At 41.6% G+C, this 22576-nt stretch overlaps 1 protein-coding gene across 1 annotated transcript; it reads right to left on the bottom strand.

The window, feature by feature from the left end:
* Positions 1-1937: 1937 nt before the first annotated feature.
* MCOLN3 (mucolipin TRP cation channel 3) lies at positions 1938-15181 on the bottom strand. Its single transcript, XM_086617167.1, has 14 exons — positions 15149-15181; positions 13052-13281; positions 11087-11254; positions 10407-10560; positions 9854-9938; positions 9677-9773; positions 8978-9077; positions 6858-6970; positions 6627-6776; positions 4609-4710; positions 4375-4497; positions 3619-3825; positions 3118-3251; positions 1938-2696 (listed from the first exon to the last, which is right to left on the bottom strand). The coding sequence occupies exons 2-14, from the start codon at positions 13277-13279 to the stop codon at positions 2639-2641; spliced, it is 1719 nt and encodes a 572-aa protein (XP_086473293.1). The 5' UTR covers positions 13280-13281; positions 15149-15181; the 3' UTR covers positions 1938-2638.
* Positions 15182-22576: the final 7395 nt, after the last annotated feature.

Genomic DNA, 22576 nt, shown 5'->3' with positions numbered 1-22576 from the left:
CATAGGAAGTGCAAGTTCATACACTCCACACACTGCTTCATGCCAGAACTGCATATTGCTATAAAAGAAAAAAGCTCCTGTGTTAACCTGGCAAAATATTTACTCTTAAAATGAATACTGACACACTCAATTCTTACTGCAGCTGGAAGTGTTTATTGTAGCGCATTTACAGTGTGTAAACATTCAGACAGAACACGGTCAGTGTCCTCCACCTTTGTGCACAGCGTTATACGTTGTCACACATACCTACAGGAACATTGCTCACAAATGCAAGCTATCTAAAATATGCTTCCCTTTGGTTTTCTATTCTGCTCCCAGAGTGAATAGACTATAGAACATAAGGCATCCATTAAATGGTATCACAATCAACAAAGTATATAAACTAAGTTGTCAAAAACGGAACTGTTATAGGATCTAATGTTTCAGCCAGCCACTGACAGTACCAGGTTATTAGGTTGGTAGGAAGCATCCAGTTTCTAAAGCGTGGAGAGATTATGACTCTCAGACACATATCTTCTATGTATTTAACTTAGTTTAGACTTCAGGTTTGCAGACTTGTGTACTAGAGGAAGTTTTCCAATAGAAAAATAAATATTTTGAACATGCTTTTGTCTGACTTTTCCTTTAAAAACATAAGGTCAGCACACTGCGAAGCTGAAGACGGTAACTGATCCTACCCAGCGCTGGATATAGGAGAACATCTACATTTCTCCACTGAACTCACCCCTCAAACTTCAGTTCTGGCCTGACATATCCCTGCCTTCTCTGAGAAGAGCCTGCCACTTACATTAAGTGGTACTTACGTTTATAGAAATATTTAGTTTACGCTCTGAGCCATATTTTAATGACTTGTGCATCAATTCACTATAATGTCTCCCGAAACAAGTTACACCCAATTTCATAGGTTTTATTTATTTTTACTATGAATGTAGATAAACAAGAAATGCTGAGGGCTCTAGAGTGGAGCTTTCATGCATTCAGTGACTGGTCAGCCATAGCTAGATAATGCCTGCAATACTGAGGGCTATACTGGTGTTCAAAGTTGCAGTTGTACACTATTTCTACTTATTGTCGAAAGTTACTGCATTCCTAGTCTACTCACACAATCTAGCCAAGTCTCTGAACACAGACAGCTTTTTAATGCCCTTTGCATTCTAGTGCAATTTAACTTAGGAAACAATAGAATGAAGCTAATAAAAAAGCAAACCCCCAAAACCCCAAACTAGCAGTGAGAGTGCCTAATCAGAAAGATTGTAAGTTTATCACAAGCTTCTGCCACACGCTTGCACTGTTTTTTCAGAAAAGCAAATTCAGGCTTTAGGTATAAGATTTTCCACCGGCTCCACTGTCCAGCTCTTGCAATGCATGCTGCTTTAAAGCCTCCAAGATACACCCCCACAATCCATTAAACATGTTCACTAGGGCCTGTAGAAGAGAGAGGGGAAAAGTTGTCAGGTGCATGCATCAAAATAATAGTTTCATTGTACAAGGAGCCTTAAAAATGGATCAGAACTATTTAATTACTAATTCAACATACACTGATAAGAAACTGCTATGAACCGCCATAAAACATTTTGAACATGTGAAAGAATTAAGAGAAGCCTTGTGTCTCCTGTAGGACCATGTGACTATTTAAGGAACGGAAACCATAGAACTGATAACACAACATCCCGCTCGAGATACTTATTTGTTCCTATAGATGATTTATTTCAAAGTAAAACCAGAACGCCACAGTACTGAGCTAAAGGAGCGATGTCCAGTATTTACAGACAACTGCAAAGTCAGCTCCTGGTCTAGCTTTCTAGAGAAAGAAACACACCATTTTCAGGTAAAAAACAGTTTGTAACACTAACATGCATGGTGAAGCATGCATGTGGATCAAGACATTTAGCACCAGGATAAAACCATTAAAGAACAAGTAACCAGTTTAAGAAACGAGGCTCCAAAACCAGGCACTAAAATGCCTACAGCTCCATACAAGTCCAGGGCGCTGCTGGCTGTCCAATGCTCCTGGAGAGCAAGTTGCTTGAGAGTAACCAAGTTTTCCTTTTCAAATGCTCTTCTAGAGTCCTGATCCTCACCTCCAAGTCACTGGGAGAAGTATTACATCCCCGCCCTGTCCTGCCTCGCATTGGGTTTCTTGCCTGGTAAAACTGAGAGATGTGTGCAGAAAAGGAAATATTAACATGTCTGTGCTCTTTACCCAGGAGCAAGATGTCCTGCTCTGCTTCATCCCACACTTTCATCTCCAGTAAGGCACTTGGTCAGGACAGCGGCTCTCCGCTCTGGACTGGGTCACTGCAGGCTCTGTTGCCTCTCTGCTCCGAAATATGTCCCCATCTCCCCGCCCCATAAATATATTCGATCTGGCGTATAACAATATAGCACACCAGAAAAGCCCAATACCAAGAAGCTGCAAATGCCTTCGATCTTTTTAATCAAGCTGCAAATATTTTAAGGCTCCCCCACCACGAGACCCTTCAGCAAGCAAGACTCACAGTTGCTGCCAGCCGGGTTAAAGATAAACCACGTATCCTGCAATCAGGATTCCTGAAGAAACAAAACTTCAAATAACTGAAGCATTAAGCTCTCCATAGTAGAAGTTAGGCAATGCTTTTCCAAGTGCTGTGACAGTATCTTAAACTGCATGTTGTCTTAAAACCTCGTGCTGATTTTCTCTGTAAGTTTCAGGCCTGCTACCATTTAAGTTAGGACACTTTACTGCACAAGGTATCATTAAAAAGTGGATAGGAAGACACTGAATGAGTTCTGTAAATCCTGCCTATTGCAGCGAGTACTGGAAATGTTAATGCTTGCATATTATACATACAGGATTCCCAAGTTACTGTATATATAGTACTTTCTGTACTATTTTTCGTATGTTGAGTGATTCTTAATTTAAAAGTTCCCGCACCTCTCCTAAGGAGTTTGTTGGCTGCAGACATTTTGCTAGAGTGCTCCATTCTAGAGCATTAGAAATAGTTGGAGACTTTTGTGGGTTTTCTTTTCCCCTTCCACCCCCAAAAAATTAAATATTCTTCCTAAACATTATACCAGCGACATTTTGCGGTGTGTTGCTTTTGCATAAACCTTAATGTATAATTTTAATATAGGTACATACCGTTACAACAACAGAAGAGAGATGCAGAACTGTCTTCCTCTAACCTGTACCTGCCAGAGTTTGGCAAGTCTTTGCACTCTGATATAAATCTCTGAAGTTCTGTCTCTGGAAAGCCATCTTGCTGGTAGTGCTAAAAATTGATATTTGGTTAAACCTTTAATAAGGCTAAAACATACAATAATCCAAATCCTCCCCAGACCACTTTTCAGACATTGCTCAAGTCTGAAATTTGAAGATTCACAGAACCGAATATGAAATTACTGCTTTTTAGTAGATACTTGGGTTCCATTGGAGCAGGAAATCAGATAGGCTTGTAAGAAAATTGAAGTAGGGAGAGATTAAAAACCTCTCATCATCACTCTGCAACCTCAAAACTAGCCATTCTATTTATTCTTTAAATTGGCATGTACTGCAAGTCAAAATATTGAGGGAGATGAGTCTTGATAGCACCAGTCTTGCATTTTTATTCCAAACAAAGAGTAAGAGTCCATGCTTACCTTGACAGTTTCATACGTATCTGTAATGAGTGCAATGAAGAGACTCAGCACCATATAGATGAACAGGCTGATGAAGGAGTACAGGTAGATCCTACTGAATAACCAAACCAAGTAACTTTTCTGCTGCATTTTTGCAAACGTGGCAAACATGTCATCTCCATTGATCAATGAAAAAAGGCATTCGGAAACCATGTTCAGAGAGCGAAACTAGAGAGGAGGGAAGAAGACAAGGGCATCCGTTGCTGCTTTATTTGGGTTCAAAGACTGCACATAACATGAAGAAGATACCCAGCTGATGACTGGCTGCCTCGGATCTCTTTGTATGTCCAGGGTATGACAAGGTGCAAACAGTAAAACATTTGAGGAAAGAGCAAAGTTTGTCACCTCCTGTACATGTACACGTTCCATTCAGGTAAGTCAATTTCATTTTTAAAAGGAATAAGGATAAAATCTCCAAAGCTTTAGTCTGACACCGGTGTTCTGCAAGACAAAAATTGCTTCTCAAAATACCAGCATGTGACTGGGAGTCACGGCAGCTTCCACTTCTGACTCAGAGCTTTCATAACTCGAGGAAAGTCTGATTGAGTTACGGAAGCTAGACTCCTCAAACAGAGCAGCATCATGTTGAAGATGCACTATTTTTATGTTAAGGGAAGCGTTGGCATGGAAACTTAGAAGACAACAGTAGTAATCTCTAATTTGTTTGGAATCCATTCTGTTATTCACATTGTCTCTTTTCAATGTTAAGTATATTACCTTCACATGGTATGGTCCCAGTACAATCCATCCACAGAAACAATAGCCCAGGTAGATCATAGCAGCACAACAGCAGAACCTAATTACGTTGGGTAATGCTGCTCGCAGTGTTAGGATGAGAAGCTGCACAAAGCAATGCAAACAGTTAGGATTCAACCAGGCATTTCTTCCAGTCCTCCTATAGCAACAAACAGAATAAATACCAACAGCACGAAGATCCCAGGAGATCCTTACATTATACTTCTGAAAGAAACCTAGGTAGCGAATGACTCCAAGCCACACAAGCATAGTGGATGTTCCTAGGAGTATGCTACAGACATCGTAACTCGTCAGACTCTAAAAAAAAAAGAAGAAAAAGAAAGAAAATCAAGTATTATAACAATTGACAGGTTCTAAATTACCACAAAGATCTGTCAAGAAACATTGTTTTCCTTGGCAACCTCTCCCATTAAAAATTAGTTTGGGGCAATATGCATTAGAAAGCAGAAGTTCCACCACAGTGCAAGGACACTGTTGAGCGTAACTCATTTCACATGCCTTTACATACGGCTGGTTGCAAACTAGATTCTGGTAAGACGAGCTTCATTTGCAAGGCCAAGAGGTGCGGGGACACCCCTACTGTACCTGGCTCGCTGAGACCTGCTGAATGGCACTGCAAATGCCTTTACACTGCTTCCAGACCTGTGGCGAATGCTTCTGGCATCTATATTGACAGATTCCCCAGAGCAGCCTGGGAATCTCTGCACTGCATCCCAAAGGGCAGCGCAGACCGGACTTTAGAACCACAGTGCAAAGGAGGCTCTTCCAGTACATAGGCAAAGCAGTTTTTAAAAAATAGCATGACTTATCAGCAGAGCTCACATAAATACTAAGGAGGATCTTGTTAGGTAGCCGGGTAGGTAAGCCTAACTGTGAGGTGTAGACAGTTATCAAGGAGAAGACTAATTAGCTTCCAATTAATTCTAACTGGAACTTCATTTATATTTTATTGGCACTTCACTGTTTTTTTTCCATCTAAACACACTGGCCTGTTTTCATCCAAGTTAGCATGTACTTTGTTCCTTGAACTGCAGCTCTACTCTGAAATGGATCATGACAGCTTAGTTGAATAAGAAGTCTTCAGTATTTTCTGATTTTAGTCCTCTAAGAGTTGGCTGATATTTTGTTTTAGCATAATTCATTTACAGCTTGACAAAAACCGAATTCAGGCTACTTTAATGTGAACTTGTTATTCAGCCGTTAACTTTCACACAGTAACATGGAACAAGATCTTGTTATTATGGTCCACAAGGGTTGCAAAATGAAGTGAAATGTACCTGTAGAGAAGAATTTTAGTAAAATACTCTCTTAGAAAAGAAAAATATATAAATAGATGTATTTATATATATAAGATACTGGAATCCCAAATGCAGGCACTTCTCCCAAAGCAGGATGGAGTTATCTCTTATCTTAGCCAACATCCTCAGAGCTTCTTTCTACTCCCCAAAACTGAGTTTATAGTTCCTAAAGTAAGATAGGGCCATTTGTGCAGGGCATTTATGATAGCTAAGCTGTCACCAGATGGATTTCAGACCCATCCTTTCATCACTACTGTCCAAAGTCTGCTGTGTTGCAATGTCACACTTCAAAGTTTGCTACAGATTTGGTGAAGAATAACATTATCTGAATATTAGAGTGCTTCAGGATAGCATATTGTAATAATTTTTCTTCCCTAATTCTGGCTGAACATAATACGTTTTAAATTTTTTTTTCTATATCCACTTTATTTTAGAAATTGAAGGCCTAGAACCTGGCTGTGGTTGACTGTTACATACATGCTGGAAACCAGAAGCTGGGAAAGCAGCAAGGAGAGAGTATCTGTGCTAGTTAAACACTCGTTAAATAGGGAACAGAAAATTAAATGCTAAATTTAAAAAAAAAAAAAATCAAATAAGCAAATATAAGAAGTCCTAAATGGGGAAGAGAGGAAGTCAACAGTCTTAAACTTTCAGAGATGAAGTTCATTTTATTCCTTGGAGTCACAAAGGAGCAAAGATAATTAGAACTGTAATATCTAGTGATATTTGGAGGTTTTAAGTCTCACAAGTGGAAACAACACATCTCAGATATAATTCCAGAGGAGAAGATAGAGTTTTAAAATCTCATGGCACTCAGAATCAAGTAAAGCCAACCTAAAGTCCTCTGAGAGGTTTAAACCCAGCTGAGACAGAAACAATCAGTTTTGCTTCCACCTGACAGAGAAAAAAGCTTACCTTGGCTTGTATCTCCATCTTTAGAGTTGATCCAACAATACTTAAGACATCGCTAACCATAATCAGGATGTACCATCCGTTGACAAATTCCATTTGATCACTGAAAGATACTTCTTTCTTATAATAATACAGGAAAAAGCTTACAAATTCCTAGGGGAAAGGAGAAAAGAAAAAATTTAATCAGACTTAACACAAGACATGAAGACTTTCCAAGGAAACAGTTATACCGACCCTTTGGAGCCGAATTCCTTTAACCACTGATCGTGTGCAAAGGATCAATGAGGCCAGACAAGTCAATATAACAAAAGCATCGAAGATCATCATGTAATGAGTGTTCTTCTGTACTGCAAGAACAAAAACATACATGTTTATAATCAAATGTGTTTAATCTTGTTGACCATCTTGAGTATTGAAGTAAAAATCAAGTTTTGATGTTATTATGTTTATACAACTGAATTCAAAAAAATCTTAGTATTTTTCTCACAGAAGTTCATCTAGCATATTTTCATGAGACACACAAGTGCATCTGCACTACAGATACCACTTCAGTTGATTTGGGAAGGTTGAGACCACATCAAAAATATACCAGAGCAGTGCTTCTTACAGCCCTGCAGAATTAGAGGTGGGAGCTGTCCGTTTTACAAGCACTGGAATGGCCTTTGGAGCGAAAGAATTAATGAAAAAAAGAAATCCCAGGAACCTTACAGTATGTATCTTCTCTTCCAGACCAGCATTTGACTATCAGATAAGTTTTCTGTTCTAAAGCAGTGCAGATAATTTACACTGCTGCTCAGCTAGCAAAGACCAACGATGAGCCAGGTATGAGTTCTGCATCTCTTATGTTACTAAAATTCACATTCTTGATCAACTAAGGTCAAATTTTGCACCATTAGACCTCTTTTTGGCTTTTATTCCTATCATGCAGCTGAAACTAGATGAGACAGTGTAAGGATTAGACTTTTAATGCTAAAAGAGTGATTAAGAAAAAAAATTGAAACACAATTGAAAATTGAAACAAAATGCTAAATTTGCAAGAAGATGCAGCGATTCTCCAAAATGGAATACTGAAGTTCTAGTTGACTTCACAAACTGCACTATTCAGAAAAAGCCCACCTACTTCTTGCTTATACCAAAGTCACTAACACATGTACTGTTGCCATTTAAGTTGGTTTTGCAGTGTAGTTCAGAATGGCAACAACTTGTTATTGTCCAATTGCAATCATTACCTTTGTATTTTCCCTTGGCTTTCAGAAAGTAATACAGAGTACTCCAGGAGATGATTTTTGAAAACTGTTATGGAGGCAATCTCCATAGATACCAAGTGTGGATTATTACAGAAGCCTGGTATGAAAACCTTCTTGTAGGGCTGCACTAGCAACCTGTTAGAGGCAGCGTGCCATCTGGTGTGCATTTATGACATGACAGCTAGCAAAGCTAGTTGATAAGAGTGTTTAGTGGAATATGCGTTTGCATAAGTGGTTTGTTTTGTACTCTGTGATGCATTTCATTAAATTCCCCAAAATTAATCTCAATCTGGATCTTTAAAAAAAACAAACCAAAACACTTCTCTCTTTTCACTGCCAGATCTCCATTTCCTAACGTAGGCATAGCAAAGGGGAAAGAGGCAAAGTGGAAAAATGGATCTAATGCTTCCTATTGCTTATTTCAGAAAAAAAAATAAAAATAAGTGAAATTTTGAGTCCTGGAAAGCTTCTGACTTTCAAAGAGATTATTTTTTCTAAGCAGAAAATATCTCAGACAATGTTTTGACCAGACCTAATAGCTGCCAGCAAAGGGTGCTCTTGTAAGTAGCTATTTAAAACAGATTATTTAACCATAAGGTATATCTCAGTTACACCCAAATACAAGCAAAATAAAATTTAAGCAGCAGTAAGAAGTATTTCTAGCCATTCCACTCCGGCAAGCCTTAGCAACAGTGCTTCCTTATCTTTCCTGGTGCTGAGTCCTGAAACAAGAGCCAAACAGTTTCAACTTTCCACCAATATCATGTGTCCTTCTGCTGCCTGGTGCTAGAAGAAGCCCTACCTTAAGCAATGTGCAGCCTAAGTTCAGTAGCAGAAGGATGTGAGGTGTGGAAAAATTTTTGTTTGACAGTTATCAATGGTGCAAGGTTTGAGAACTGCTAAGGAGAGTAATGGTGTGGCTGGGTTCCCAGCATTTCAGTTCAGATGTTGAAGAACAATTCCTCAGAAAATCAGGATTTAGAGTGCACCCACTAGAGAATGTATGTCAATAGTGCCGCATCGTTTAATAAAGAGAAAGGTTAACAAACATTGTGCTAGTGTGACAAAAGTTTAGCATGAAAGTTTGAACACATTTTTGTCACTTACTTGATCCGGAAACATGCCAGTCTTTGCATTCCCTGATTGCTATGTCGTTGTCTAGACTTATTTTAATTCTTCCGCTATGTGCTTTATTATCAAACACTATCTGTGTTAACAAAAAAAAAAAAAAAGTGCTTGTCTTTTTAAAGTTAAACCATTACATATGTAGCACACTGTATTGCTAAGCTTGCATAATGATTCAGTATAATTCTCCTGGGGAGAAGTTACGAAACTTGTTTAAGCTTAAGGTAATTCCAGTTTATTCAAATAAAAGCTGTCAAAGTGAAAGACAAATCCAGTGAACCATGTATTTGCCACAAATTGCTTGATCAGCTAGATACTAGGTGAAATTCTTTTAAACTACAGCCTCATTCCTCTATGATCTGAAAACAACCTTTCCTAGAAGCATGTCTCTAAAGAGAAGTTGTTTATGCTTTCATTATACTTCAGACAGATTGGAGCACAAAAGGCTGTAAGCCAAGCATGTGCTTCAGGACCACGTCAGAAGTACTCAAAGCTTCACCTCCCACAGTCATAACTGGCGGTTATCTACAGAGTACATGAAGCCATGACAGAGTAATCCAGGCACCACTGGGGAACAGTCACTGGTGCCCAGCACTCACATCTGCCCCAACTGTGCATGGCAAACCAGCAAGAACGATTTCTCGTTTTGGTTGGAAAGACACATGGCAGGCTTCCACGCACCGTCAGGGTGAAATCATAACAGTCGGGGAGCTCGTGGTGGCGAACAGTCTGGAGGTTGATTGCCTTCAGATTGAACATGAGCTGCACTGTCACCAGTCTGCAACAGAGCTTTGTATTAGCTTTGCACAGGGAAAATGCACCAATACCCCAATGCAGGAGGTGCCAATTCCTCCTCACCTGTGGAAATCCAGAGTGAAATTCAAATTGTGCTTTCCCACTGTTGTGTTGTCTAATGGTGTCATTGGCTCAATGTACAAGCAGTCTGCAATAGATAAGTACAAAAATATCTCACGGGTTATTATGCTCCTTAACTGTAATCTGCCTTTCCCACTCCTGAGGCTGGAAAGAGCTGTTGACTACACCAGACAAGATAGCAAACTTAAGTGAGGAGTCATTTGGGAACTTAGCTGACAAATATATTGGCTTCCTGGAACCAGCCAAGTTATTTGTCGTGAACTCAGAGGAAAGGCTCTCTGAAATACTTGTATTAGATGGTCATCAGTGCTAACGGCTCATCACTCCTTTTGTGGCAGTAGACATAAAGGACAGTTACCTTGGAGGTGAGGGGTAGAGGTTAGTTACACAGTAGTTTTCTTGCCAGTTTCGGTGGGTAGTAAGTTCAATATAGATAATTTGATAGGACTATACAATACTGCATGTTCATAAGAATTCATCATAAATGTAGGGTCCCTCCCTCCAAAGAACTGATACGATAGATTAGGTTCATTACCAGTCACAATCTCTGGGTCTATATCAAAGGTGTCATTTCCGGGACAGATGATTCCTCGCTTGTAGAACTGTTGACACACGGCCAGAGCCGTCTCTTCTGCTCCCCTTTTCTCATAAGCGTGGTTACCAACAGAAATATTGGGCAGCTGTAAGTACTAAAGTTCAGAAGAAATAGACAAATCAACTTAGTTGGCACCAAAACTGTTAGTCTCTGAAAAAAGACACAACTCAGGAGTGTTTGGATCTGTGCCATAACCCATCTTTTTTATTTAAAAGGTCATCTAAATAACTCGGAAAGCTACACCATGCTACAGCTGAGTCCTCAAATACCTTAAGGTACTTGACAAAAACAGTAAGTGCAGGATTTGGATCTAAATATCTTTTTGCTTATTATTTTTTCTCTTTACAATCCTTACTAGAAAGCCTAATTTGTTATTTGCAAAGCACTGGCTCAAATCCAAGGGCTGCATTTAATGCAGAATTAGTATACTGATTAGCTTTAAGGATGTCACCAGAAGTACAATGCTCTGGCAGTGACGGAAAACCTGAACGAGTCAACCTTCTAGTCTTAAGCAGCTGGCACAGAAGTTCAATTTCAGACACCATCAGGGAAGGAGGAAGAAGAAAAGGTACCCAGGTGAAGAGTATATTTGTTGTATACGTTGCAGCGACAATCCTTACCTGATTTATTGCAAAGAATATCTGGTCATAGACATCTGTTTGTGTGTATACAGCATAGGTATCATCCATCCTGTCCATGTATCCTTTTAAGAAGAGATGTTTGAATGCAACAGTGTTCTCTTCTTTGAAGGCAACCACCATTTGATTGCTCAATCCAAAAACCACCAGCTGAAAAAGACATTTATATTTTCTGTTCAAAGGCAAAGTTGGCTTCTGGATTAACGTGTGAATCCTGTCCTGCAAACAGCCACTCTTTCATCACGCTGGTAGACATGGCACATACGTGCAGGCTAATCCATTTCACAGCTGGTCAGAAGAAAGTCTGACTTTGGAAAACAATGGGTTTCAAGAATGTTCCTTTAACATGTTTACCAGCACCTGGGCCAAGGACTGGCATTTTTACAAAGAAAAGACTACCATCTCAAATTCAAGCTACTCATATACTGTTACATGTACTTTGTTAGTTCAGCCTGACATTAATACGACTTGCCTTGGGGAATATCAGTGTACCTTAGCCAAAAGGGCAGGACAGAACTTAACCAGATCTCACTTTGCAGTACTTAGTCCAGCGCAGAAAAGGCAAATTGAGGACAACTCAGAAAAACAAACATCCCTCCTTCAGGTTTGGGTGAGAGGTGCTTTGAGAATAACTCTCAAAACTGTGCTTGTAACAGGATAACCTCTGAAGCCGTTAAAAAATATATTGCAATTGTTCATGCAAAGTTAGCATAAAAGCCTGCTAGCTACTAGCCAGGCTGGAAAAGGTTTCTAGAAGAATGTGATGCATTGTTTGTGGGAGCTGGCAATTCTCTTTAGCGGCTATTGTTTCAAATCTAGTGTCAGGAGTATTGTGAAGAAACTCATCGGAGATAAGTCTGAATGAGCAGTCTACAGATTAGTTTTATGGCCATGATGCGAACTGGATATGTAAGTTTTGATAAGGATAACTCAATTACAGAGATACTAAAATGCTCTGTGGACAAGCTGAGCATGCTAGGCACACAGGAGTGCACCAGCAAATCAACAGCACTAAGATTGAATTACCTACGGGCAGATCTGAAAAGGCCAAATCAGCATTAGTTTCTTCTTTCTTATTTAGGTTCTTCCACCATCGAATTTTATTTTTAATTGCAAAATGGGACAGATGACAATCAGAGGAGGATGATACATTTCAAACTAAAATGCTAAGTAAGGGATACAAACATACTGCCAGATGTAGAGCAAAAGAATTATTATTCCTTTAGTTTGTCCCATTGTTCATGCAACTGTGGAAAACATTCTTCTCCGTACTTGTATTGTCATAGCACTGACACCACCATTGATGTAAATCACACGCGAGCAACTCTTAAGGACCATCATCTGAGGTGTTAGATTTAAAGATTTTCTTCCTGCTTAACCACCAAACTTTGAGACAAACAGTTGCTTTTTAGGCAACAGATAAATGTGTTATACGAAATCTATGGTGCAAGGCTGGGGGAGAGCAAGAGTGGGGCAAAATTTCTGGGTTTTTTCAATACAAGAGTTTGCATATCATATGCAAGGCATAAACAAACATCGCCAAAAAGCTACCAATTTCAGTTCTTTTCACTGCGATATTGAAACACAAACAACTGTTCCATCCCTTGAACACAAACACACTCAGAGTGAAGAAGGTTTTGGGGGGAACAGATGTGTAAGGATGCCATCCTTTGAGGGGGGGAGGTAAAGGACAAAAAAGAGCAAAGTTAAAAGTAAAGCAGAGCCCTTAAACCTAGTTCCTTTCGTCTCCACTCTTCGGAAAGCTATCTTTCAGTCTATAGTTTTAGGAGAAAATTGAGATCCAAGCTACATAATATGCAACTAAGATAGTTTTCCAGTCTATCCTTTCCCTGTCTCTGCACCACACCAAGAATAGCATTTGTCACCTGCGCTCCTCATTTGAATTCCCATGGGCTAAGCAGAGTCCCTGCTCCCCTAGTTACTCACCTGAATAGTAACCATTGCTATTTTGAGTAGCTGAATCCCAAGTTTCCAAGGTTTCCTGCCCCGGGCCCAGAACTTCTCACATGGGTTCATGAAGAAGAATTTTAGCTTCCTTCTAAGCTGGTCTTCCAAAAGCCCCTCCTGTGATACTGACAGGTGTCGTTTGTAGCTGCAAAGATTTTCATCATCGTGAGCACTGCAGCTGCTCACAGCCACTTCGGGATTTTCCATTTCTGAAATGAAAAGTCCATGTCAGCCAGAAATCATGCAAGCATGAATACAGCAGCATCAGATCAGTCTGCACTGACAACCTGGACTCCAAATACGTTTATCTTTCATTAAAGGCAATTGCACGTTACACTGAATTTAAGACCTTCCTCAAAATAGTGCACATGTTCTGCAGAACCCAAATAAAAGTTTGGGCAAGCTCTTAAATTTGCAGACAGGCTGTCAGGACATTTATTTAATAGTGGAATTTCTGTTCCTTTGGAGTTATGGAGTCACTTGCTGAAAACTTCTTGCCCTCTCACTTGCTGACAACATCACATATGCAAGACATCCTGACTCATTTCCTTCGGTGTCCAGAAGAGTTCCAAAAGCCTTCACTCTTCGGGAAAACCCTATCTACTTCTGTAGCTAGTATTTTCCCCTGCTGTCAGCCTGCTGTTCAGTCCTTGAAAGAAAGGGAATTTTCAAGACAGATAGCATTTTTCTTAGACATTAGTATTAGCATCATTCGCTCTTGGAAACAGAGACCCAGCACACCAAATGGCAATTCCGATAAATTACCTGAGCACATTAACTTGTCATTTAGCAAGATTATATATATTTCTTCAGCCATAAAAGACTGGATACAAACCAATGGTGATCATGAACCAGAGAAAAAGACCAAAAGCTAATTGCATTCAGCATCGTGATTGGGCAAAGAGGCTCACATTTTAGATGAGCGTGAGGGGAAAGATTAGAAGAGAACCTTATGAACACAGTTTGAGATGTTATTCTAATATTCAACACGTTTAGATGTTAATCTGTTACTAACCTCACTGACTCCCAAACATTTTATAAATGTTTTATAAAGTACTTAAGAGATAGCCAGGAATATTTACTTCAGATAAAAGATTGTTGACATTAAGAACAGAGGAGACAGCTTAGGTTGTGAATAAATTTAAAGATGTGCCATATTAGACAAATTATTCTTAATCTGTGTAAGAAGTCTCTTCTATAACTCAGACAAAAAATCATCACCAAGACTAATTTTTAAAAACGCAGAGATCACATTCACTCCCCTCAAGCAGCCATTGCATGCACCAGAACACGTCTGTTCTACAAGACCTTCAATTTCCCCAGCTGTCAGAAAGGGCAAGAAAAGTTTTGCATCAGCAGTTTAACACTAAGAATAGGCCCATAAATAGGCTTGAAAAAAATTCAGCTCCTGTTTTATCAGGTCTCCATTGTCCTGCAGGATACAGTATGACACAGTTTCCACTCATCTTTCTTACAGCTGATGAGGCATTTCTAAGTTAAGCCCTGCTCTGATACTGCAATATTCCCGTCAATGTATGTGCTTGATTAAAAAAAAAATACTTCTTAATCTCACAGCATCAGCTTGAGAAGATGTTCCAGACAAATATAACGCACAGGAAGTATTTTAATTATTTTTTTTTAATTTTTATTCATTAACCTGCGCAGAGGCAGCGTGGGCTCCACAGCTGAGGGTGTCAGAGCGCCTGAGCCAGCGGCTCCCCCCAACCCCCGGCACGGCCGCCGCCGGTTTCGGCCTCCCTTCCGAGCCGTTGCGAACGGCCAACAATCACACTTACGGCCAGGCAGGACCTGCGCAGCCTCTCGGGTCCTACAGGGGACCAACGCGGGCCTCTCCTCCCCTGCTCTCCGCAGGGCACCGGCGATTCCCCGGGCGCCGCCGCCGGGCTCGCCCGCATCCCCGGCCCCGGCGGAGCGGGACAGCCCCCTGCCCCTCCGGAGCTCGGCGTGGCCCGGCCGGGCGCTGATTTACCGTGGCATCCCAAAGCCAAAAGCTGGAGGCTGGAGACGGACCCCCCGCCCCCGCTTCGCGCTTTTAAAGGAAAGGCATCAGCGTACCTGCCAGCCGCGCCGCCTTACCGCCGCCACAGTCCCGCCGCTCCCTGGCCTCCCGCCCGGGCAGGCAGCGGGGCCGGGGGCTGCTGCCGCCGCGGGGGCGGCCGGGGGAGCGCGGCACCCGGACCCCGCTGCTGGCGGCCACCCCGCCGCTCCCGCGGCCTCCCGGCCGGCGCGGCTCCGCAGCGCGCAGGGCTGGCGGCGGGGAGCGTCCACCGGCCTCCGCCAGCCCGCCCCAGCCTGGGGTGCTGCGCTGCGCTGGGCTGCGCTGGGCTGTGCACACAGGCACACGCGGCGTCTGTCACCTTCTGCTTCCCATCTCCTTCCTGCCGCACGTGACTGACGGCTCTGTACGCTCTATCTACTTTCTACAGGATGGTACCGCCGTCCCCAGGTTTATTAACTTGGGCTTCTTCATCAGGAGAAAAAAGGTACCGCTTGCGTTATAATTAGCTGTGTCCTGTCTGTAATAATAATAATAAAAAAACCCAAAACAAAAACCTCTTTCTAGCCACAAAACTGTAGTTATGAAGGGCAGCCAGCGGTACAGAGAACTAAATGGAAGGACTGACATGCTTAGGTCATCCCACTTACATGTAATTAAGCTATCAAAGTTATTAACTGGACTGCAAACAACCGGTCTCCTGTCCTGGGTCTTGGCCAGTTTGACTGCACTGTGGAAATGATCACTTTGGTGTTGCTGCCTGTCCTGATTTCAGCGGGGACAGAGTCAGTTCCTCCTTTCAGCAGTGTCAGAGGAAACGGGACCTTTGTTACGACAAATCCTGAAAATGTCATGTTGATCCAACCCCCAGTGAAGATCATAGGCAGAACATTGGTTACATTCCCTGCCTGACAGGAGGTAGTGTCCGGGATAAGCCCGGGATATGATAACTGCCTCCAGGTACCAGCTGCCTAATTCGTGCTGCAAGTACCCATGTGAGTACTGGTACCCAAAGAGAAGGGAAAATAAGGACAAGGCAAACCCAGGGAGAGCAGCAGGCATTTTAAGAGAGAAATGAAAGAACTTCCTGGCGGTGGAGAGGGAAACGGAAGACAGTAGGGATCCCTCCTGCCTGCCATGAGGAGGGTGGATAGTCCTTGGGGTGCCACCAAAGACCAGCATTAGGTGCTCTGCAAACAGAGAGGGAAAGATGCTCTGGGGTGCTCCTGTGTTTTACATTGTAGCAAACAAAACGAAATTATTTTTAAGCATCAAAAATACGAAATAGGTGGAATACAGATATTCGTATTACCAAATCGCATCGAATCACCTAAATCCCTTTCCCAGCTGGAGACGCCCCCGGCACTGCCTGGCAGCGAAAGGCGAGGAGACGCACGGTGGTTGCCTACAGACCCCATCATGCTCTGCTCCCACGTACCCCAGCCGGCGGCAACCCGCCCGCGCACAGCATGCTGGGACGTGTAGTTTTTATCTGAACAGCAGCCCTCCTGCCAGGAACCCCCAATAGCGGCTTCCCCTCGCGGGGGCGGGTTTGAAAAGCGGAGCGCTGATTGCCTATCGGAAGCGTCAATCCTGGCCCGCCCCGTTGCCCTGACAACCGCGCGGGCGCCAGGGACGCGGCGGGGCCGGGGTGCCGCTCAGGTAGGGGCGGCCGGGCGGGAAGCGGCGGGGCGCGGCCGGGGGCGAAGGGGACCCGGCAACGCGGAAAAGCGGCCGCGCTGCGCAAGAGGAAACGGGTGAAAACCGACAGGCTTGAGAGCGCGGGCAGCAGCCGGCAAGGAACACCCCTCGGGCCGGCCGAGCTGCGGCGCCCGCGGCCTGCTCCGTGCGACCGAAAACGCCTCCGCCGCCTCTTTCACCGCCTCGCCAGCCCGCGGGCTCACCGCCCTCCTCTGCCCCAGCCTGGGGAGGGGAAGGGCCCGGCCGGCCCCCGAGGGAGGCAGCACCAAAGGCTGGAGGGGTGACAGTGAGGAGACCCGGGCGGCTGCAAACCTCCCCTCCGCCTGGGCAGGACCCCTGTGCTTCTGCAAAGAGCCGGCGAAGTCCTCCCGCCGCCCCCGTCTCAGCACACGACTTGGTTCCAGCAACCTAGCTCTCCCCTTTGAGAGAGTGATCTTCCAAGTGAGATGATTATTTCTCTTACCTTTGCTTAAAAAAAAAAAAAAAAAAAAAAAAAAAAGGCTTACCTAGTGTAAATTACCTAGTAAAAATTGGATCGAGAGCAGCCCTGAGGAGAAGGACTTGGGAGTACTGGTGGACGAGAAGCTCAATATGAGCCGGCAATGTGTTCTTGCGGCCCAGAAGGCCAACCGCGTCCTGGGCTGCATCAAGAGGAGCGTGGCCAGCAGGTCGAGGGAGGTGATTCTCCCCCTCTACTCTGCCCTCGTGAGACCTCACTTGGAGTACTGCGTCCAGTTCTGGAGTCCCCAACATAAAAAGGACATGGACCAGTTGGAGAGGGTCCAGAGGAGGGCCACGAAGATGATAAGAGGGCTGGAGCACCTTTCCTATGAGGACAGGCTGAAAGAGTTGGGGCTGTTCAGCCTGGAGAAGAGGAGGCTCCGGGGTGACCTTATAGCGGTCTTCCAGTACCTCAAGGGGGCCTACAGGAAAGATGGGGAGAGGCTGTTCAGGAGGGCCAGTTATGATAGGACAAGGGGTAATGGTTTTAAAATAGAGGGAGGTAGGTTCAGGTTGGATATTAGGAAAAAATTTTTTACTATGAGAGTGGTAGAACACTGGAACAGGTTGCCCAGAGAGGTGGTGGATGCTCCATCCCTGGAGACGTTCAAGGCCAGGTTGGACAAGGCCCTGAGCAACCTGATCTAGTTGGAGATATCCCTGTTCCTTGCAGGGGGGTTGGACTAGATGACCTTTGAAGGTCCCTTCCAGCCCTAACCATTCTATGATTCCATTCTATGAAATCGTTACAATATAACATTTTTGGTTCAAAACTCATAACAAGGCAAGATATGCTACTGTTTGCTTCCTGACAGGAGCATGTTATGACAACTTAAATACCATACCTATTAACTGTTGAAGTACTGACAGAGTTGTTAATAAATTTTAATAATGTAGACCAGCTGTTCTGGCTCACACTAGAAAGTTCTGTCTGGGCCAGTAAGGGCCAAGGCAAGATGATAAAGCCATACTTCCACTCTTTGCACCCTTTTTTCTTGAATTTATGGTTTCATTTTTATAGCCAGAGGTATTATCATTATTTTTAGTAGCCTTCAAATTTAAATCTGTCAATTCGCCGTGTTACTTTTTGGAATGGTGCACTTCTGGCAGCTATCCTGTCCACAGGCAGTATGTTCCATAATTCAACTACCTATTGTGCAATGAGATACTTCTGTACTCCTGATGTTTGTTTTCAGTCCCTCCTTTGGTAAGATCATGTGATTCCAGCTAGATCTTCTATTATGAAAGACTGTGAATAATCATTCCCTGGTCACTTTCTCCATGCCTCTCATGATTTTATTGACTTCCAACATATCCTCTTCAGTCCAGGCTAAAAAGAATCCTAGTTATTTATCTAGTTATTAGATAAATAGTTATTATCTAGTACAAAACATGTTCCATGTCTTCAGTCCTCCATGTTAAACCTTTTCCAATTCTATTCTATTTCTCTCTGAATGGAAAAAGGAGAGAAACAGAACACAGTATTATCCAATGTTTTAATGAAGTTTTCCATTTTGTTCTGTATGCCTTTCTTATTAATTCTTAACCTAATTTTACATGTATTGTACTTATCATCCCCGAGCCTGTAACTACCTCTACTGGTTTCTATCAAATAACAAAATCTACATCCGGTTCAAGTGGACCTAATTTAATGAAAAGTTGTATGTGTGAAATCAGGTACATTCAAATAGAACCATTCATATGCTGAAATGATTTGGCAGTTGCCAAAACTTCAGCTTTACTCCCAACAGCTTATACAATGAACTTGTTCCCAAGTATGCACAAATGTTATCAATAATACAAAGTTTAGGTGTTTATATTATTTGTTGTTTGTGTAGAGCAAAGTAGAATAATTAAAGGGAACATTATATATGAATTTCTGGAGAGATTAGGTCATTCTCAAGATGGTATCTTTAACAAGTTCCTAAATATTTACAGACAGCAAAGTGATTTTTAGTTTGATAGTAACACAACAACAAAAAAGCAAGTAGTACACGTGTTTTATAATTTCCTTGTAGTGCTTTTGTAAAATGGAAGTGTACTCAATTTTTCTGTCATTCCAAATTGTAGTAAATTACAGTGCTAAATTAGTAATGCGCATAGGCTTGACCTTAAATCATTCAATTAGGCAACTAATGAATCATTCCGTGTCCTCAATTCAGACAGCACTTTTTCTAGTACCAATAGGTAATTAACTTTTCCCTCTTGCAGTACCTAGCAACTTCACGGATTTGTTTTATAACTGTAAATATTTCAGTACATTAAATGATTAGGAGAACATTCTGATCTTATTTTTTCTCTTGACCCTAACATTGAAAATATTACAGCCATCTATACATAAACTAGGCTACAAAACGTCAAACAAAGTTGTCAAATATTTACTTGGCCTTTACCAATTAAATAATGTAAAATTGTGTTCCACTGAAAAATTGCTGAAAAATTAGAGTGAGCATATTTAATGAAGTTTTAATATAATACATTACCTATTTTTAAAAAATAAAGCATATGGCATTGTTTATGACAATTTATTTTCAAGAGCTATTATTTTGTGTAAATTTTGCATACTTAGATTTTTTAATTTGTTAATTTATATTTTGTTTCTAACCTCTCTTCTAATCATAGAATCATGAATTTATATAAGCATTAATGGAAAGGCATAATACTGGACAAATATTTCTGGACAAATATGCATCTGAGAGTCCTTTCTAAATAAGCAACATAGAAATATCCCTAAGAGGATAGGAACTAACCACAGATTAAAGAAATTATCTTTTTCGTCATATTTTCAGACAGTCTTCTAATATAGACACCAATTTTTTCATGGTTTTCTGAAAGAATTTGATACTTTGTGTAAAAAATTAGGGAGTGAAAAAAACTAAACTCCTGAAGTATGAGGTAACTTCTGAAAATACTAGCTTTTATCTTACACATTAAGAACCATTAGGATTTTTGTTCCTTTATTTCCTTTTTGGAAGAGGAGAGGTGCAAAAGATCGCTCTTCAGTACCTATTCTGAAGTTCTCGGTGCGTGTTGGTTTCCTGCACGGAGCATCTGGGGAGGTTAGAAGCATAATCCTGTGTAAAAACACAGCTTTGCATACATACTTTGTAAATGGCTATGGGCTTGATCGTGCTTCCACAGAAGTTCTTAGAAGGTCTGCCTTTGCTTTCTTTGGAGGCCTTACATGCTTCCTAACCACTGAGGATCATATGCCCACAGGATGACAAAAGGGCAGAGGCGATACGGTATTAGAGGTATTGTAAAAGGACATAATTTCTTTGTACTTTTCTATCTGCTTTCCAGTTGTTGAAGTCCTGTGCCTTACAGATGGAAACACGACAGTCCTATTGATCGCTGCATTCATTTGCAACCCTTAAACAGGGATACTTTTTGTATTAACATATGCGTATAGATACATTCAGTCACCAACACTGCCTTCACCTGTGAAGTGCTGTGTGTACCCCTACACCTGATTCTTTCAGTAAAGGAGGAGCAACTGCATTACTGGGAGGCAATTTCCAAAAGTTTTAACTTTTTTGATAGGCATAATATACTTCAAGTCAGTTGAAGGAAAAGGGATGTTTTTACTTGCAAGTTACTGTACTAAACATAGGCATGTGACTTATCTCAGCCCTCTCAGTGTTTCCTCTATTCATGTGACTTAGAGTTTAAGGTTACTCAGAACTCAACATTTCCAAATTGGCTTTGTTTCAGTGTATAATCAGGAAATAGTGAAGTAAGACAATGTGACTGTAATATATATGAGATGGTTCATGTTGCCCTTCAACTAATTTCTACAACAGCTGGCCTCTCCTCCTATCCTGGAGGGCTGTGTCTTTCATCCAGAGACATCAAGGTTGGTTTCAAATTAGAGTAGCCACAGAATCCGTTTATAAATGGGTCTCTTTTTTTTTTTTTTTTTTTTAAGTAAAATATACAAGGAGATGGATAAGAAACAGTTTTAACATAAATTCCAAAGCCAAGCTATACCACGAGGCTATAATCTATGACCTATATCTTGCCATCAGTGGCCATCTCCAAACTAAACTCAAGACTGGAAGCTAAAATTATATTGCTTGCTTCTAGAGTATTTGAGAACTGTGTTACAAAACAGAAAAACACTGTTTCCCAGTCTGGGAATGAGAGACCAACCCAAAGCCAGGATGACCACTGAAATTGCAAATGCACAGGCCACGGTGTGTTTGTTTTAATGCTTACGCTATTTCAGGCCTTTCATTGGGGAAGTCTCAAGATAGAACATCTGTTTTGCAAACTCACCTTTTCACCTTAAGCATCTTGACAGTAAATGGGCTGTTCACATGTGCAGGCAGACAAGCTACAGCTCCTGTAAGAGTTCATCAGAAATACTTATGTCAAGACACAGTTCTTGAAGATGCCGACTCTTTCTGTCCTATAAGGACATCTGCTTTCCTCCTATTAGTGTTAAAATTTTAATAGCATCCTAATGTTGCAGATGCTTTGTAGGCATTTAAAAAATGGTTTCTCTCCCAGTCAGTTTACAGGGTTAAAATAATAAAAAAAAAAAAGGGGGGGAACATGGAAGAGAAGGGACACAAAGAAACTGAGAGTCCCATTGTCCTTATCCCAGCCGAATGCCTCTAGGTGTTCAATAGTAACATTAAACAATTTTCAATACTTCTAGCAGAGTTCGGACCATGCCACTGCGCCACATGATGGTGCTGTCCGGTCTGTCCAGCAGGCTGTGTAGCATTTCCTTCTTTGCAATGGAGCTGAGCCTTTTCTGTGCTTCTGTTCTTACCCTTCTTCTGGATATTGCGAAGAAGGAGAGTAAATGTCAAGAATAGCCTTCTGTACACTATCATCTCCAGCTGTGTGGCTGCTACATGTAATTATGCATACAACTCCTTTCCAAGTTTGTCCTCCACAGAGCTACACCGAAAGATGAAATGGAAATAGAAAAGCACAGAGACGCTTTGTGCAGCAGAGCAATGATTTACACTTAAGGATACTGGGACAAATATTTATAACTGGAGAATTTCCACCCGCACTCTTCCCACTGTAGCTCAGGTCCTTAACTTTCTGCAAGGACCTATCCTAATTTAACCTTTCACTTTTTTGGATAATCAGTTTCCATACTTAATCACCTTGGACAGAAGAAGTATTTCCATCTATTATATATCATAGCAAAATACAGTTTATGATTTAAAATTACGGAACATACCGTTAGCTGCATATGAAAAATATTACTGTAATGATAAACTACACGAAGTCATGGAAGAAATTTTCACTCATACATGGTGCAT

The sequence above is a fragment of the Tauraco erythrolophus genome, chromosome 10 (assembly GCF_009769465.1).
Source record: "Tauraco erythrolophus isolate bTauEry1 chromosome 10, bTauEry1.pri, whole genome shotgun sequence".
In the NCBI taxonomy this organism is placed as follows: Eukaryota; Metazoa; Chordata; class Aves; order Musophagiformes; family Musophagidae; genus Tauraco; species Tauraco erythrolophus.
Note: the sequence above shows the minus strand (reverse complement) of the source record. Positions and strands in the feature narration are given on the sequence as shown.

Coding starts and splice junctions, on each gene's coding strand:
- MCOLN3 (XM_086617167.1), bottom strand. CDS start 13,279: ATGGAAAATCCCGAAGTGGCTGTGAGCAGCTGCAGTGCTCACGATGAT. Junction 11,255..13,051: donor TAGCAATGGTTACTATTCAG/GTGAGTAACTAG, acceptor TGTCTTTTTCAG/CTGGTGGTTTTTGGATTGAG. Junction 4,498..4,608: donor GTTTCTTTCAGAAGTATAAT/GTAAGGATCTCC, acceptor TGCTTTGTGCAG/CTTCTCATCCTAACACTGCG.